Genomic DNA, 19,511 nt, shown 5'->3' with positions numbered 1-19,511 from the left:
GATAGAGTGTCGGCCTGCGGACTGAAAGGTCCCAGGTTTGATTCCGGTCAAGGGCATGTATCTTGGTTGCGGGCACATCCCCAGTGGGGGGGGGGGGGGGGGCAGGAGGCAACCGATCGATGATTCTCTCTCATCGATGTTTCTAACTCTCTATCCTCTCCCTTCCTCTCTGTAAAAAAATCAATAAAATATATTTATTTTTTTTAAAAAAACCTGCATGAAGAGACCCCACTGCCTCTGCAGAGCCCAGCAAAGTGCGGGACATTCGCTGGGTGAGCACCTAGGAGGCAGCAGGCACAGCCTTCACCCCGTCCCCTCGTGTGATGGTGCTTGATTCTGAAAAGACTTCCAAGGACAGAGTTTGGGGTTTCATGGCTAACGCTGACAGACTGGCAGATTCTCCATCCTCTTGGCATGACAGTTAGGAATCTCCACGTCTGTGAACGAGCCACGCAGAGGACGGAAGAAGGGCTGGAGGTATCACCTTCGCATCCCTCCGCACACACTGAGCGTGACTGCACGCAGCCCGTCTGCTCTCCACCCCGGACACAGCATTGAGGGGACCCTGCGTAGGGAAGGGCTGTTTTAAATGCTGCCATTATTCTTCTCATCAAAACCAAAAGAATAACACAGTCTCCCGTTACAGGAAAGGCAACAGGCCTGCAGTCCACTCATAAGCTGCTGAGAGAGAAAAATTTCCAAGGGGCCAAATATAAGGAAGTTTTCTAAGATCCTTCAGACTAAGAGCAGCAGTAATAAAGAGATTCAAACGAAGGACTGTGACTACAAGGGGAATACAAATTACAAATATTCTCTTCATATTTTATATGAATTTAAATCTTGAGACCAGACAGACTTCGTTGACGACAAAACATGAGGATAAATCAAAAAGAAAAACAAAAAGCCAGGGTAATTCCTTATATATTTCCTTAACACATTGTCTCCAAAGGATGAACTCAGACATCCCAGTTTTTAAGGTTTGGGCCTGTGAGTGAAAGTAAAACTAGTGTTCCTTGAGACTGGTTATAATTTGTGAACATATTAGCTACCATCATGAGCTGCAGTGACCACCAACCAGTTCTAGACTACAGAAAGCCGATGCTGCAGAGTCCAGAACCCCAAAACTACATACTCACCCCTCCCAGCCCTCAATCACATCACCTCAGGTTGCACCAAAATCAAGAATTGGACAGAACATCCCCAAAATGGGTGCATTTTAATAAAGAGATGGGAGAAGGGAAAGAAAGAGGGGGGGGGGGGGGCAAAGGAAAGGGGAGAAGAAGGCAGGGGCATTCCGACAGGAGGAGCCTGAGCAGAAGGGGAGGCAAACGAACAGGAAAGGGGAGAAGTGGGGAAGTGGGGAGGGGAGCCGGCCAGAGAGGAAGGAGAAAACTGCAGGAAGCAAGGCCTGTGCCCTGGAAAGAGGACAGTCACACTGGCACGGCCGGCCCACAGGGTCAGTGCCAACATGCACAGCTCAGATGGCTGGGGGATAAATGTCCTTCCCACCATGCAGAGACTCCGCTCACTGGGGCGTGCGCACCAGGGCCGGACAGCGTGGCCCAGAGGGGGTCCTGGGCAGGAGATGCTAACAGCACAAATCCGCTCATTTACCCATGAGCACACACCTTCCTCTCATCCTTCCAAAATTTTCCATGCCAGAGAAAGGAAACAGAATCCCACCACTAAAACGCACAGGTTTCACCTTGCTTTTTTAATATAGTCCTTGGTATATGCATTTCTGGTCAGAGAGCAAAGTTCTGATGGGTTTAATGGTGCACTCAATGCAGTGCTTGGCGCATTCCATCAATTTTTTTTTAAAAAATTGCATCTCTTATTTCTTTAAATACATTAATCAGCCTAGTGTAGGCAAAACGGATCCATCGGACAATGCAATAAACATGAATTATCATCTATCCAACACGCATAATGGCTTAAAAATACATAATAGCAGGTGTAGTTTAAATGATTAGTTATTACACCTGTGGTGGGTCTGATTCAATTGGGAAAAATCATCTTTAATAGGTTAAAAGGTTTAGATCACCATGCTTTCCTTAAAGTGGCTGTAGAGAGGGGATGATGGAGTGCTCTGTCATTAGTAATTCATTTAAGGAAAACGTGGGGGATATAGCAAAGAACAGCATAAACGAGCGAATCCAATTTAAACATCAGGTAAAGTAGAAAACACCTTTTAAAAAAGCAAGATAAATGAATTTGGAAGGGAGATGAAATTGACATATTTATTTTAACGGGAATTTGACAAAGTCCCGGCACACTTCAAACTTGCAAAAATATGAACAATTTCTTTTAAAGTTCCCATTCACTAATTCCCAGCCATATAAAATAATACTGCCAAACACCTACATAAAGTATATCTGGGGCTTGTTTATGCTCCTCTTGATCTTTGTCTGAAAATGCAGGCGACAGGCAAATCACATATTTAACAGCATCGATATCATCACTACACCAGATGCAAAAATATAAAGCATCCAAACTAACAGCCTCCACATAATGTGCTGAATAAGAAGGAGACCCAGCTAAGCAGCTATATGTAAGTGTGCACATAGGAAAACCTCTCTCCTGCCACGAATTTCTTCGGCTCCTCTCTCCTCCCTCCTCCCTCCGCAGAGGAGTGAGATTGTAACAGGGCGGTGAAGGCCTGTCCAATCTAGAATTTCATAAGCCCTACGATTTATACATAGATTTCCCCAAAATCTTCCCCCCAGTGCAAAGGTGTCAGCACGCTAAATACCCTGGCGGTGCACTCGGTCTGCATCTTGCCTTCCCCTGTTGTTGTATACTTTTCATTAACTTCATGAAGCAATTCAACAGCCTCTTTCCCCACAGAGGCCCAGCACACACAACGTGCTTTTGTTGGATGAAATGATGGGGTGCCTGCAGCCTGTCCTGTACTATCGTTTGATTTTCTAATTAGGAGATGAATGTGATCATTCATGGGTTATACTTGTGCCCAAGTAAATGACATAAATCCAGGCCAAATCTTCCGCCTCAATGTCAGAGACGTGAAACGGCAACAGGAACTGGACTGCGTGTTGTGGGGGAGCAGCAGGCCGGGGGAGCCTGGCGCAGAGCACCTGCCGCCGCTGCAGAGGCCACTTGCTGCGGAGACCACGGTAAACGTGGCACCGGCTTTCCTCTCTCCTCCTCCCGCATCGGGAGATGCTTAATGAGTGCTCCTCGTTACCAGAGGCTGGCTCCATAAAAATAAAGACGGTGAACTGAGAAGACAGCAGCAGCGGAGTTCCTTACCGCGCTATTCCTGTGACCTTGTCTTCTGCCCCCGCTTCCTAAAAGCAAAATAAAACTCTGCCACCATCACCTTCACGATTTTAGGGAAATTTGATAATTTTCACTGTTTGTCCCTTAAAAGCTAGAGGTGAGACTGAGGTGGACAGGAGTAAATTCCGGCCTTGGCGATGGCTCTGCTAGACTGACCGTCAGCCACTCTGGGGGGGGTGAGGGGAGGACTTCAGGTTGAAAACACCTTTGCATCCAAGACGATTGGCCAACTGAGAGAGATTGTGTTTGAGACCCGGACCTGTAACTGTATAAATCAATGGAACACAGTGCGCTCGGGCTTGCTGCGATGAGCTATGTGCCGTTAAATGCACTGCAGGATAAGTGATCCCCGGTGAGGAGATCGGGGTTGCTGACAGTCCTCGCGGAAGAGCTGCTTCCTGCGTGTTCTGCTCTCCAGCAGCAACGTGCGCACTGCCATCTCCGGAGCGCACGCTCCTTCCGCCGGGCGGACGGGAGGGCTGAGCTGCCTCGGAACGAACCTGGAGTCTGAGGGAGCCTCAGCACTTCGCACCTGACGTGCAAACCTGATGCATTGTCTCCGGTGACACGTGTCTGGTTTTTCCAGAGAGGAGAAGAGAGGGCTAGAGAGTTAGAAACATCGATCAGCTGCCTCCTGCACAACCCCTACAGGGGATGTGCCTGCAACCAAGGTACATGCCCTTGCCCGGAATCAAACCCGGTGACACCTATTTGTAATGCCACCAACTCCAGCACTCCTGTGTGCTACATACACATCTATCTCCTAAAATGTGAGCATTCATTAGCCAGTTTTAAATATTAAAAATATTCAAACATTAATGACACAACCAAAGGCAAGCCCCCTTTTAACCCAGAGAGATCGCAGCCACAGGGCAAAGGAAAATGACCGCTACGCAGGCCGAAGCCCCGCTCGGACCCCGCACCGCTGCACCTGCGCCGCTCAGAGATTCAACTGCCTGTGAAAGGTGCCCCGCCCGGACTCTAAAGGAGACAGGGACCCAGAGTCCTGTTAGCAAGCGGCAAGCCAAAGAAACTCAAGTTTTAACAAGGACTGACTTTCAACGCCAGGCACCGCCGAGAACGAGAGAAGCCTCTTCAAACAGAAATGCTGCGTTTTAGTAAGAAATCAGTACTCTGTCAGGAGTTCCCTGACAAACACGGCCATGGGTGGCACAAGGAAATAGTTGCAAAGCAGCTGTTAATCAGAGAAACGCATCGTAGAACGCTGATGCTAGCACTCGTGGAAAAAATGCAGCGGCTAATTATGAAGCTATATATCTCACTAAGGAGGCCGTGTTCCCTGAGATCCGAGGCAGGGCACTCCGGAGCCAGGTCCTCGGATGACATAATTCTGGTTTTCTGCAGCCGGAGTCCTCTCTGAGCTGCGGCTGACAACCCAGGCTCTCTTTCCAGCGGGGGGGCCGGCTGCGGAGGGCAGGCACCCTGGAAGCAGAGCCATCCACAACCCCGTGCCAAAATGTTCGCAGACACACCCCAAGGTGCCAGATCCCGAGCCCAGCGTGGAAGGAAACCTGTGGGCGTGCAGAAGAAATGGGGGAATCTCACTGCACGTGTGGCAGGGGAGCAAATGGGTGTGAGCTTCAGTACAGGAAGCCTACCCCAGACACCAAAACGAAAAGGAAGAATAAAAAGAGGCGGCAACACACGGAAGAGAGAGGCCATTGTGTGGGATATCCATGTCACAGGGAGGGAGGGAGCGCGGCAGAAAGCTGCTCCGAGGGTGTGAAATGCGACTCGGGGAAGCCGAGGGGCGAGCAGGCAGGTGAGGGGGAAAGCTAATATGCAGAGGAAGGCTCGGTCAGCCAAAATTCAATCCGATCCTCCCAAGGACGAGGAGGAGTGAGGCTCCCCGAAACCAGACGAGCGGGAGCGGGGGAGGGGCGCTCGGAGCAGAACCGCTGGAATGGCAGGAGGGGAATAACCTTGAGGTGGACAGGGCTCCGGCCCAGCGCGGAGCCAAAGTGCCCCCTAGCCGGAGGCGGCGGCCGCACAGCCCGTGGCCGCCCTGCTCGGCCGCACAGCCTGAATGAAGTGTTCTCACTCAGGGAAAATGAAATGTTTTGCAAGATGAAACAGAATGAAAATTGAGGTTTTAGGTAATTACTAGTTGGCATTTACATATCAGGGCTGGTTCAACACCTATTCATTTTCCTCTTTTATTTTCAATTTTTTTAAATTGCTCATTAAAAATGAACAGATGACAGTGACAGGGTTTTGGTGGGGTTTTTTTTTACTCTTTCTCCTCTGAGGGTTACAAAATCAAGAGGTACCTTTAGCCCGGTTATCTACAATGAACACACACACACGAAGGTAAGTTTTATTTGCATCAAGGGAAAAAAGTGGAGGGGAAAGGCCACAAAAGCCCGGAAGTTCAAAAATAAAGACAGTGCTTGTACGTGAGGCTGGCCAGCCGGGCAGCCTGGGTAAGGAGCGTGCCAGCAAGGGTCCTGGCACTCACGGAGTTAAAGGAAAGAGCCTCTCTTCCAACTTGGAATTTCCTGGTTTTTGTCATTGTGTCCTTCCCATTGTTGATGTGGGTTCCAACCTCCACTAATTAAGCTGTGAGCCCTAATTTCCTTTGTTTTACTTTCCTCTGTCCTTTTGTTTTTCACATTAAAGAAATAAAACATCTCTGGGTAAAGTGCACAAGCACTGACAAGAGGGAACGTCGTATTTTTAAGGTCTACTGTGTGAATCGGCATGGAGGGAATGCCACAGCACGACCTGCTGACCCTGGTCTCTCTAAAAACGCATCGACATGTATAGTAAAAGCTTTGTGGAAGGTGGCAACATCAGATGCACAAAAACTACCTTTCCAAGTGAAATAACTCTGCACTGAAATGTCCCAGTTAAAAATACTGTATGAACTGCTTGTCAAACAGAATGTCATTGTTTGGTTGTTTTATGAAACTAGTTTTTCCAGAAATGTGTGCGGGAATAAGCAGCATTTTGAGCAGCATGTACAGTTTAATATCAAGTGACAACGTCGGGACATCGGGGTGACTTTGGAGAAGATTCTGGAAGCCACCTTGCAGCAGAGGGAGCTGAGCGGAGCGGAGCTGAGAGCAGAGCTGCCGTGGAGGCAGTCACCGCACCGCAGAAAGGCTCCCGGGCTCACACTTGGCAGGGAGAGGAAATGCAAACCTTGCTTCTGGGGTGAGAAGATCAAAGTTCCTTTCTAGGAAAGGTTGGAGAGAAAAGGATTCTCTCCTTCGGGGAGAAAGGAAAGCAGATTTAAATGCCTTGTCCCCGCGCAGCCCCACCTGAATTAGAGAGCAGCCCCTCTGATTCTGGATGCAGCCCACAAAGCCGGAGCCCAAAGAGGGGAGAGAAAAAGGATGACATTTGCCTTGGCTTTGAAATCCAACTGGCAGCAGACTGTTTGAAGTCCTGTTTGGAGAAGGAACTGTAATAGCCTCCGTACTGAAAAGAGGAGGAAAATGCCATTATGCACGGATCACGGTAGCAGTGACCTCGGCGGAGAAGGCAAATGAGCTGGCTGCAAGTCGGAGGTTCGGCCAGCGTGCCAGGAACAGAGAGGAAGGGTTTAGGTGCCAGAGACGTGTGGCAAGGGTTAGGTGCTGGGTCCCAGGAGGTATGGAAAAAAAGGAGTTCAATTTCTTAAGTGTCTCCGAAGAGCTCTTTGACTGCTCCTCTCCCAGTCTCCCTGGCTTTCTGTTTTCCGCATCCCCCCGACTCCCCGCACTGCTCTGCAGCAGAGAGCACCCAGGCTTCTGCTATCAAATTAATGAAGGTGTCAGGCCGCTGGCTGAATCACCCCAAAGGAATGCAATGACTCAGTGTCCACCATGCTCCCGAGGAGAACCGTGAGCTCACGCAGTGACGGCTGGTGACTCCAGCACTAAAAACACGTAGCGTGTGCTCCCCAGGCCTTCCCTGACACCGCTGCCCCTACTTGCTAGTGGCCTTCTCTCCCACAGGAGGCTTGAAGGTTACTTCTTCCCTCTCACGCCTGCAGATGCTCAGGAGATGAAAAGCTGCTCCGGTCCCCCTTCTTTTGAAGTCAGGGCCAGGCGGAGCCGGGGGAACTCGGCCGCACTGCTGCGAGGGGAGGTGATCAGGAAGGAGGCGAAGAGAGGTTATGGCGTGGGCAGTGAAGCTCCAGGCATGCAGTCATCACCGGGGCCCAGACGCCGCCCAGATGGCCACGGGATGGTCGACAGGGACCTTCCATGGCAGCTTAGCACCTTGTGCTCTACAGACAATGCGATTCCAGGGAAGATAAGCTCTGGACCAGGAAATCCTGTCTGCCATCACCCCATATACAGCATAACGCGGAAAGCCTTTGAGGAGTTAGTAAATGGCACTCCTATCAGACATCCTACCCAAAAAAAATTGGAGAAAGGCTAAATGATAACAAATAGATATGAATACAAAAAATATATAATTAGTAGTCATGGCCTAGAAATAGTATAAATCTAAAAGATAGTGAGAAAAAGGCAACATCTGTGATATTTTCAACAATAAAGATAAATTTGAAAAATAAAGATAGCAAGACAAGAATGTAAAATGACAACTGTGTCATTATTTACAACAGCCAGGATCTGGAAACAACCTCAGTGTTCCCCCATGGATGAATAAAGAAACTGTGGAATATATACAATGGAAGAATATTCAGCCATAAGAAATAATGAAATCTTGCTGTTTGCTACAACAGGGATGGGCCTTGAGGACATTATGCTAAGTGAATAGATCAGACAAAGACAAATATCTCAGGAGCCCTCTTCTGTGTAATCTAAGCCAGTGTGGCTCAGTTGGTTGAGTTCCGTCCTGTGCACCAAAAGGTCAACAGTTCAATTCCCAGTCAGTGTAAGTGCCCGGGATGCAGATTCAAGCCCCAGGAGGGGGTGTGCAGGAGACAGCCGATAGATGTTTCTCTTTCACATTGATGCTTCTCTCTTCATCCCTTCCCCTTCCTCTCTCTCTATAAAGATCAGTAACAACATTGTGGAAGGAAGGAAGGAAGGAAGGAAGGAAGGAAGGAAGGGAGGGAGGGAGGGAGGGAGGGAGGGAGGGAGGGAGGGAGGGAGGGAGGGAGGGAGGGAGGGAGGAAAAGCTCATAGCCCAGGCTGGGTAGCTCAATTGGTTGAGCATGGCCACATGGGCCAAAGCTGCAGGCCGGGTCCCCAGTCCGGACACATGCAGGAATCAACCAGCGAGTGCATGGATAAGTGGAGCAACAAACCTGACAGCTCTTTCTCCCTCTCCACCCCCTTTCCTCTGTCTAAAAAAAAAATTTAAAAAATCAATAAATAAAAGTAAAAAACAAAAACAAAAAAACAAGCTCATAGCTAGAGACTAGACTGGTAATTGCCATAGGTGGGAGAGGAGACGGTAAAGGGGCACACGTTGTTTTTTAAAGAACCTAACTGTGTTACAGATGTATGGCAATAACTTCACTGAAGTAAGTGGGGGAAAGTTACCTAAGTAGCTTAGAAATGAGACACAAGACTAGGATGACAGGAACAACGCATCAGCACTGTATGAGTTAATAAAGCTGTCTCCATGGAACCACAGATTAACCATTCTGATACCACTATACAAGTACACTGGGATTGTACAAACAGATGATGGGTAGTGTAAAAAAGGGTAAGTTTTTTTAAAAAAATAGAAAAAGTAAACCTCGAGACCTTCCTTTGTACTACGCTCAAGACAAATGAGGAAACAAGGTCTAGCGCTTTCCATATGGTCATTCTGCTTACCTTTTTTAGCTTTTATACCTGATCTTCCCTCTCTGCATGTAGTTTTCCCTACTTAATCTCCTGAATTACTTTGTACAACTCCCTCTGCAAAAAAAAAAGGAATTTTCAATGAGGTCCACCTGGACTTTTTTGTAGCTAACCTGCAAATGCTTTGGCCTCTAGACTAGAGAGTACTGGGCAATATATTATTTAAACTGGGTAATATGTTATTTGCCCAGTTTAAATAATATATATTATAACTGGGCAATATATTAAATACTTTGCGTACACAAATTTAAAAAATGACAAATGAGGGGAGCCTTTAAATCACCTTTACATCCACTGAAAATCAGAAGAAACTACATAATTAAGATTTGCTACTAACAGATTACCAAGTCCTAGTTCCTATTATTATTTTAGATTCTTTCTGGCCTAAAGAAAAAAAAAGTCTGAGTTCCAAAAGTATGACTCATTATAGAGTAAGCGAGCAGACTCAAAATTTTTCAAATTTACAGCCAGATGACAGGGATTAGAAACTCTTTCTATTCAAATGGTCGGATGGAATCAGCACCCCTCGGAGGAAGGTGCCCTCTCACCGAGCACAGTCCCGAGAGTGGGCAGGAACAGATTATCCTCCAAGACTGGGAGGTCAGTGGAAAACTCTGGCAATCACTGGGGTGACAGATGTCAGATGTACCTCACATGCCTATGAAATCAGTTGGTGGTCAGGTTCTATTTTCTAAGGAAGTGTTAGCTGTCAAAGGTCCCACCTCTGTCAATTACTTCAGAAGTAACATCCACACAACAAGAATGGCAGAGAGAAGCTAAGCCTCTCACACGTGATGAAGAGTCACCATTTTCTCTTGTGGAGCTGACTCTCACACCCACTGCCAGATTTGTATCTACAGAACCAAGGTGGAAATCTGGAAGAGAAACTGAATCAAGTGATATCCCTCCAGTCCTCCTCTAATAAACCCCATTCAGAAATGTTTAGCTCAGCAAAAAAATCCAAAGCACACAGGAAGAATGAAATGGTAATCATCATGGCTTTGAACCATTCAGTAACCTTTCACTAAACATCATAAGCATTTCCACTAACAACCACAGCTACCAATAAGCAAACACACTCTTAAAAAGAAGTGATTCAGTGCCCATCTGGCATTGCTCAGTGGCTATCGACCTATGAATTGGGAGGTCAAGATTTGATTCCCAGTCAGGGCACATGCTCGTGTTGCAGGCTTGATCCCCAGTGGGGGGCGTGCAGGAGGCAGCCAATCAATGATTCTCTCTCATCATTGATATTTCTCTCTCTCCCTCTCCTCCCTTCCTCTCTGAAATACAATAAAAATATGTTTTAAAAAGTAAAAATAAATGATTCAACAAAGGCTTACTAGACACCAGAGCCATCTTGGCTATGAGGCTCTCATTACAAGTGCCCCCCCTCCAATGGGAAGTTAAAAGGGAGGGTGTTTAGGCCCTAAATCTAATGTTTTTGTTTTTGTTTTTGTTTTAGTATATTTTATTAATTTTTTTACAGAGAGAAAGGGTGAGGGAGAGAGAGTTAGAAACAACAATGAGAAAGAAACATCAATCAGCCTCCTGCACGCCCCCTACTGGGGATGTGCCTGCAACCAAGGTGCATGTAATTGACCGGGATTGAACCTGGGACCCTTGAGTCCGCAGACCGATGCTCTATCCGCTGAGCCAAACCGGTTAGGGCCCTACATCTGACATTCTTACCTATCATCGGACTCTAACATAAGCATGTAATTTACTTAGAATTAACACAAAATTTAAACAATTCTCGCCATTAAGCAAATCAGCTCTATTGAGCACCCTCCTCCTAAATGGATGGAAATCGTTACTAAATCCTTCCAGCTCGGTCCAGGAAAGGGAAGCTCACTTTTTGTTATCTGAAGGATTATGAATTACTATCCTGCTTTGCAACCTTCTTGGCTGTCCACACCCCACCCCCAGAGTAAGATGCTTGGAGATTACAAAAACCCCTACTTTCCTCAATTTGGCAAAAGCTTCCTGAGACATCACTCATCATTCTCTGCTCATTGTCCTCTCTCCCTCTCTTCTTGCCTGTTTAAACACATGGACACAGAGTTATTAACTTTTACAGGAAAACCAAATAAAATAATGTCGAAGCAAAAATGCGGTGATGTCAGGCTGCAGCTAGCACCATTCATCTGTGGGAATCCGATTAGCGCTCGAGTGGCAGAGCTACCTGGAAAAGTGCTCACAATCAAATAAAAAAATGATACCAAAACATTAACCTGATGGCTAAAAACTCCACATTTAAACAGCTAAAGTAATAAAGGAGCTCTTATTGAGCATTTTTTATATTTCATTACGCCCCAAATTGACGAGGACTCCCGGATACATTTTCTAGACTTTTGGTTTCTCAAATCAAATGCTCTCTTGGACTTTTTTTTTTTTTTTTTTTTTAACTAAAAGGAAACAGCATTTCTTGTAAATTTGAATGAAAGGATTAAAGCTTCTCCTGCAATATCGATATCAGCCTTGAGTGCAAACACAGCCAAACACCGCAACAAACAAGCCTTTTTTTTTTATTTCTGTACTTTCATTCTGAGCCTGCCTATAGCCAGCAGAGAATTTTCATTATGAATTTCCCTAAGCAAACCTTCTATTATGTGTTTCCTCATTTACACAGGTTTTGCTCAAAGTGGCTTGGCAGAGGGGCGGGGCAGAGAGAAAGCAGGCTGGGTCTCAGACACCTGCACACCGAGTCCAACCCTGACACTAACATGTCCTGAAGCCCGGCCTCTCCATCGCAGCCGTGCCTCCGGTGCCTTCACTTCTGTGATAGAAGGGCTTAAGCAGATGATCTATGGACCCTCCGGTCATGCCATTTTATCATTTTAAAAAATATATATTTTATTGATTTTTTTTACAGAGAGGAAGGGAGAAAAATAGAGAGCTAGAAACATCGATGAGAGAGAAACATGGATCAGCCGCCTCCTGCACACCCCCTACTGGGGATGTGCCCACAAATACCCTTGACTGGAATCAAACAAGGGACCTTTCAGTCCGCAGACCGACACTCTATCCACTGAGCCAAACCGGTTTCGGCCCATTTTATAATTTTTAACTCCATGAGGCAGCCTGGAGACTTAGGCCAGGGACATGGGCTTGAGTCAAGGAGGGTCAGGGACAAGACCCAACTGTTCTGCAGCTCAGCTTTCCAATCTCACCCGATTCAAAAAAGGAGAAAACCAACAGAGAGCAGGAAGAAGAGGGACAGGAAGGAGAAATCACTGCTGCCAAAAAAGAAGTTACGAATTCCATATATTATCCGCACAGCAAAGCTTTACTCACACTACTCACTGTTTATTTTACATACAAGTTTAGGTAGCTGGTGTCCAAGTCCCAGAAGATTAAAAACTGTGAGTGAGAAGAGAAACAAGCCAGCCTCTAAAGAGATTCTTGCAGAACAAAGACTATGAAGCGGGGAAAAGCCAAGAACAGATGTCAAGAGAGAAACATCTGTGGAAAGCAAACAAAAACCTCAAAAAGTTCATGGGGTCTTTTAGCATAGGTGGGGACATTCAAGGTTGGGAAAAATAGGCAACATATCTCTATTTCAAAGGGCTTTGAAAACAGAGGTACACTTACAACACAATATAAATGTTTACATCTAAAAATGACAATCCTGACTCATCGGGATTAAACTATATTCCAGATTACTCTGCCTAATAAAGCAAGGAGGCATATAACCCTAATTTTATGTAATTCCCAACAGTTTTTAAGTATTTTGTATTCTTTTCATGTGGACCTCAATGGCCATCTAGCATATGTGGGCATCATTTCTAGAAAATGTGCCTAGCCAGAGTGACTCATTCCAGGAGGTGGCAGGTATGGTGGTTTTCCTACACTGAACAAGGTAGTTTTTATTTAAGTCAGATTAGGAAGCAGGAAACCAGAGATTAAATAATGAATAGTTCCTAAGCATCCACTGGGTCAACACAGTACACAGGTACTTCCAAAACCAAGCAGAACTAGCAAAGATGCTGCTTCTGCCGTTACAATCCAGGACAAGGAGAGAAGCCAAGAGAGATCTCGGGCCCTCCGGTCTCGTCTATGATCTAGGATTCCCCTCTTCACAACCTTGACAGATGATCAGTGAGCCTCCACTCGAATGCTTATAATGAACAGAGAACTCAATCTCTTAAGAGATTGTCAATTCATTTTCAGGTTAAAACCTGAGTTGAAATTTACTTTCCTGGACCTTCTATCCACTGGCCCAAGTTCTCTGCAGGAAACCAATACTAACTGGCTCACTTTTGAAACAAAGCTGGGTGAGGGATTACAGCAGGCCTCTGTCACTTGGCTGTTTTTCCTATAAAAGCATTTCCCTTGCTCGGCTTATTAACTAAATGTGAGCACCGGTTTCGCTGCACAGTGTAACGGCTCCATGAATTCTGCTCTTAAGCTGGGTAAGAGCGGCCTTGCCCTTTGCGGAGAGCCGAGGCTACACCTGTAATGTCAGAATGCATTAGCAATAATAAAGGCCACAGTAATGCAAGAGACGACTTCACACACACGTCACTGCAGAATGGCTAAATTCAATCAAACATGGCAGCGCTTCCTACAATGCTATGATCACTGGGGCCAGCGCGTGTGACGTGGGCCCACTTACTGGAAGCCGCTGGAATCAGAAAGTGTGCGCTCTGCTTCGAGACTGTAATGGACGGGTTTTTACCAGCCTGTAAGTGGCTTGGCATCCTTCTTTCCCAGGAATTACCTAGAAATTCATTTAACATCGGAAGACTACAAATGAAACTTCAGAAGGCTGAAAGTACATGAAGATCCGTACATGAATATCATCTTAAAGATATATGACTCTTAGGGGGAAAGAGTAAACTGCCAGAGGTGGTGATCAGCAAAGCCCCAGGTGACTGGGTCTTAACTCTAACTCCGTCACCCACTTCCGCAGTGACTCCCAGAGTCACTCGGCTTTCCTGCTTCTGCTTCCTCATCTGTAAAATGGGACGACTCCTGCCCCGAGACTCTCCAAAGTGCTACAAGGAGTAATTAGTTAGCATTTATGTAACACTTTTGATCTTCAAAGTAGGATTATTAGGCTATAAAGCAGAGTAGATGTGGTTTGCAAAATCTTTTAAAAACCTAAAATCAAGTATGCAAGCAAATACAGAGGAGCAAAACAGGCTGACATCATGTCCCAACAGCCAGATCCTGCCAGCGCCATGGCACCCACCCGCTGCCCTCGTGTGTATTTGCATGTGGAGACAAAGGTATACAAACGTTTTATTAGGGAAAATGGGAGGAGGTGGAGAGAAGAAAGAGAAAGTTAGGCATTAAAGAAAATGTAAGAGAGGGGAAAGATAAAGAGAAAAATAAAGGAAACAGAAAATGGGGGTGGAAAATAAAGGAAAATAAATCTTATCCTTAAGAGAAGAGCAAAAACAGCAAGAAAGGAAGAAAAGAAAAAATGGGGGGAAATATTTATTAAGGGACAAAACAAATAAAAAGTGCATCCAGTTTTCAAAGATAAGATAAAACAGCAAAGATAAAAGTTAAAAGTTAAAAAAAAAAATTTTAAAGAGCAGGATGAAGAGTAGAGAATGGAAAAAGAGAGCATAAAGCTTTCAAGAATGTGTCTGGCAACCAGAAAGCTGGAAGAGGAGTCATTAGCAAGTGCACAGTGCGTCCACAGTGATACTGCGTGGATCAATTCATTTAACGCTGCCCTGTACATTTACAGAAAAGTACCCCTGATATAATAAAGGCTCATAAACACGCAGAAATTGGGTTAGGCCTGTTTCGAATTCCTGCCAAACAATGGTTCAGAAAAATGAAGCTCTATTTTAATTAGCCGGATTCACGAGTGATTTGATAACAGCAGATGCTGTCTGGATGCTTTCAGCTTGATGGGCACCACATACATGAACTTGGAGTGGTTTTGATGCAATTAGGTATTTCCTTCTGCTCCAACATGCCAGGCCCCGAACCTGGGTCTATGTGCAGCCTCTCCACGCTGCTATATTTATCTGCACGTTAATATTTCAAATCATGAAGACGAGAAAAGTGACCACATAAGGGAAGTACAAAAGTACTTTAAAAGTCACTGGTCCGTACAAGAGAATACTCTCACAACGAGTTTCCTTTCCCCTGGGAAAGAAAAGTTGGGCATCTGTATGGAAATATTTAATACCAAAGCTCAAACACAGCAGAATGTGCCTCCCATCCTGCAATTCCAGTCCGCTGTTACAGCGGAGGCTGAGCGCACCTAATGCACAGCCCGGCCTGGGACTAAGTGGCCTTCAAACCGTTCTTTGTAATCAGGCATCCGATTATAACTCGGATCGCCGTTCCCGAGACAGCAGGGTGTTCAGAACCGCAGCCCCGCAAGTCGGAGCATTTTCACCAGGTGCTTTCAAGCGGGGCACCTGCCTGCCCCCTCTCCCTTTTAAGCACTCTCCTCCGAAGAGCATCTGTGTGCTTTTCCCAAAGCACTCTGCCCTCTGCGAGGACCACTTAGAGCACCACCGCCCACACGCACGGCGCCTAGCGGGCCTGCAGAAAGCGAGGGCGGCTTCCAGCATCCGCCGCCGGGCTGGCAGGAGGGCCTGATCCGTTAATTATCTGTCAGTTTGTCACGGCTGGGCTGAGCAGGATTATGAAGAGGGGGGTACCGGGAGGAAGGTCTCTCCTCGTCCTGAGATCCTGAATTAGGCTTTCAGAACCATTCACCCCTGTTGGAGGACACCTAGTGCGGAGGGTAGAAAGGAATATGCGAGAGTTGTGACTGATCCGTTCGGACAGAGTAGGGGGCGCCTGAACCCCACCACGACCACAAGCACACAAGGAGGACCTCGGCGTCCTCTCTCTGAGAGGACAGAGCGGACAGCGTGACCTCCACACCGGCCCCTCCGCCGGCGCTAACCAGCTGAGCCTGTAAATCAAGGGTGAAACTCTGCGCCAGGAAAGCAGAGGAGAGCACTTCTCTGTGAAGAGCCAGCGAAGCCGCCTGCCTCTGCATCAGCATTTCAGGGCGAGTGTTTGGGAGGCAGGAAGCTCCGGGCCAGCAACTGAAGGGAAATATGTATTTATTATATATAGTAGGCCTTCCTCAAAAGTTATTTATTTCACAAAACCACTCTGCTAAATAGAGGTTTCAATCTAATTGGAACTGCAATCTGCATATTGTAAATGCACCAAATGACAGTCTTCAAGACTTCTACTCGGGTTTATGGTGGATTTCCCAAGGCACACACATAATACAAGAACGTAAGGAAAAAGTACAGGGAATTACCCTAAAACACACACATATTTATATACAATTTTTTCTTAGCCCCTTACAGTCCCCAAAGGAGGGGCACAGGGTCCAGGCTGTGAAATGGGATAACACTGTGACACTTGGAGACAAAGCCAATAAGGAGAAGGGAGGCTCCCGGTGGCACCCGGTTTGCGCTCAGCTGTGTTGGGCTGTGTGGTCAGTCGCACTGGTCTTTGGCGAGCCCTCACTCACCACTGGTCTCTTCTTCACTCTCCCCTCCTTCTCCATCCCAAATTAGCCACGGTTCATTAGCACAGATGCAAATGGTCACGGACTCAAATGCAGTTTTTTGACAAGAAGTAAAAAGAAACCTTATAAATCAAATAGAAAATGTTAAAAAGAAGAGGGAGAGGAGAAGGGACAGATAGCGAGGGAGAAGAGAGGAAGAGAGGGAGAGAGGGAGGGAGGGAGGGAGGGAGGGAGGGAGGGAGGGAGGGAGGGAGGGAGAATGCAAAGCAAAGGTCAACCTACAAACAGCTGAGGAGGTGAGGAAGAGAAGGGCCAGGTCAGGACTCCCCATAAAGGTCTCAAATGTTCCGTTTGCACCTCTGGGTTCACATCAAAAAGTGATTTATGTGAACAGAGGAGGAGGAGGCACTGCTTAACTCCCTACACTACGGTTAACTTTCTGCTTCCTGCTCCTTTCACTCGTTTCAAGTAAGAAATTATTTAATTTTTTCAAAACTGCATCCCAAGGGCCCAGAGATAGCCCTGGCTTTCTTAAAAACTAATAAGCATCTCTACTTTACAGCAACTACTTCCTGCTCTCCATACTCTGCCCATACCGGCCTCTCAGTCACAGGGTGTGACCTTCAACAACAACGAAAATTAATTCAAAGCTTCAGCTTCCCCATTTTAAAAAAAAAGGAAAGAAAAATAGAAAGAATAAATATGAATTTGAAGGGGAATTCTGCCAAAGCATAAACCTCCCAAATCTGGTTCAGCCACATTCTTACCCACACAGCCTGTACTTCTCGCACCTCCCTACATTTTTCAAAATGCAGCTGCACAGACCTCTTAAAATTCAGATTTCTAGCACCTATAATTACAGGGCGCTGGAGCAGGCTCCTTTAATTAATGAACCTGACTCCTCTGTCTTCAAAGGAAATCTGCATCAGGGATATATCACAGGGGTGAGCGGACTGATCAGTGCTCTCTGCTCCCTCTGCCCCGGGGCAGCTGGCCCTCTGCACCTCCCTGTCTCCACTCACATCCCAATCGGGAGCAAGCCCATTACACAGTGAAGGCAATGAAGCATTTCTTGGAACTTAAGAGAAGAGAAGGAAGCTTTCCTGGGTGTGGCCAGTAAAATCCAAAGAGAATTAGATTCTCCCCGCTTGAGTGCTCCCCTGATTTCACTTTCTGCTCCCCTCTGCCGGGATGAAGCAGGGAGTGAGGCAGGAGAGACAGCCGCTGAGCCTGACAAGCAATAGAGGGAACGGCCTGGGCTCTGAAATCTCTGGACAAGAAATGAACATAACAGCCCTGGGACTGACACTCACCCCAGAGCTGAGGTAAAACTGGCCGAAAAGGCTGTGGCCCCTAAGGCGAACAGGTGGGAAGGGGTCAGTCACAGCATGAAGCTGTTGTTCATGGTTTCTGGAGAAGAATTTGAGCACATCCAAGGAGGAGAAACTAAACCTCCAGGTCTGTTCCCAGGTGGTCGTGCCCATTCTTGATTCGACTCTTCTGTAAGCCAATGCCCGTTTAGCAGTGTTTAAAGAACAGTTTCCCTCTGGCTGCTCTGAGCACACAACCTGGTGCTGGCTGTGTCTGCTGCCCAGGACAGGACAACCCATAGCCGCGCTCCTTCCAGGCTCTGTGCTGGCTCACAACAGTGTCCACCGGAGAGCAGGCTGCCTCTGGTGCAACGAAGACTGGAAATGATGGCAAACAAAACCACAGATGCCAGCAGAGACAAGGCCTGGGTCAAGTCAAGTTGACCCCAGGTAAAGTTTCAGGTAGGAGATTTAAGATCCAGTAAGACTTGAACGGATCTGGCAATAATGAAAACAGGTTTTGTTCAGTCACTACCACCTGACAGCCCCTTCCTCAAGGGCCCCCCAGCTCATAGCAACCCCCTGGGGGGCTATTGGCATTGCTGACCAGAAAACACACCTCTTCTACAGGTAGAGAAAAGTTCTCAGACTCTGCACCCAGGAACACATTTTCTACAGTTTTCCCAGTTTCTCATCTGTGATTTGGGCTATAAAATGAAGCCGGAGAACAACACTGGGGTTAATAAGTGAAAACTTGCGGCCCACTGTCCTAGCGTCTTATTTCTTCCCAGGACACTTTCTAGGGCAGGTATCAAAAATTGAATTTGAATGCTGGCCAGTTCAGCTCAGTGGTTAGAGCATCTGCCTGCAGACCAAAGGATCTCTGGTTTGACTCCCAATCAAGGGCACATACCTCAGTTGCGGGTTCGCTCCCCGGCCCTCTCTCTCTCAAATCCATTTTAAAATAATAAAATAAATTTAATTTGGTCATTCACATTCTGCCAGAAAGGGGGACTTCAACATTCCAATGAGCTTTTGAAAGAAAAGGGAAATCAGTCTACCCAATGGCTAAAACCGCAATCAAAGCCAGGCATGATCACTGATCACTGAGTCTAACTCCACAGCATGTCCGTTTCCTGGCACGTGGCCTGCCATCTCTATGAAACACCCAGGGCTAACACAGCCCATCATCTCTGCTCTCCCATTAGATCCGTCTCCAAGTCCAGCAGCACCCTGCACCCTGGACCCCCTGACCACGGAGCCACAGTGGAGCTGCAAGCTGAGCCACCGCTGCCACGTTCGCAAATCACTAGCAGCCAGAGCGGGCGAGGGATTTTTTAATTTGGTTTGGTTTTCCAACCAAGACATCCTCAAAGTTCATTGTTCTTTGGAGTGGAAGCATTTAATTCTCTCACAAACAAACAATTAGAAGCACAAGACTAGAGAGAACACGGAATTGAGGACGAAGGTCAGTACATATGAAAACAGGGGCTGGGAGGCAGCTGAGATCATGAATGTCCAGGGATTCTTGGCACGGAGCTCACAGCAGCCAGCCAGGCACTCTCTTTCCACCAGTCTCAAGGGGAAATCACCCATCGATCCCAGGCACACACGTTCTAGGACCAATCCCTTACCTCAGAGCAGCCTCTGCCTCAAATTCCT

General features: G+C 46.8%; 1 protein-coding gene across 6 annotated transcripts in view; it reads right to left on the bottom strand.

Annotated features, from left to right (window-relative positions):
• Positions 1-19,511, bottom strand: part of PEX14 (peroxisomal biogenesis factor 14) — a 128,955-nt gene that overhangs the window by 72,689 nt on the left and 36,755 nt on the right. For 2 of the 6 annotated variants that reach the window (XM_045570609.1, XM_045570608.1), the window contains exon 2: positions 15,877-16,102. The exons of the other annotated variants lie outside the window; for them this stretch is intronic. In XM_045570609.1, coding sequence (XP_045426565.1) covers positions 15,877-16,059 — 183 coding nt within the window. In that variant the 5' untranslated portion in view covers positions 16,060-16,102. The remainder of the gene's footprint in view (positions 1-15,876; positions 16,103-19,511) is intronic. 6 annotated transcript variants of the gene reach the window in all.

The sequence above is a fragment of the Pipistrellus kuhlii genome, unplaced genomic scaffold, assembly GCF_014108245.1.
Source record: "Pipistrellus kuhlii isolate mPipKuh1 unplaced genomic scaffold, mPipKuh1.p scaffold_m20_p_34, whole genome shotgun sequence".
Taxonomy (NCBI): domain Eukaryota; kingdom Metazoa; phylum Chordata; class Mammalia; order Chiroptera; family Vespertilionidae; genus Pipistrellus; species Pipistrellus kuhlii.
Note: the sequence above shows the minus strand (reverse complement) of the source record. Positions and strands in the feature narration are given on the sequence as shown.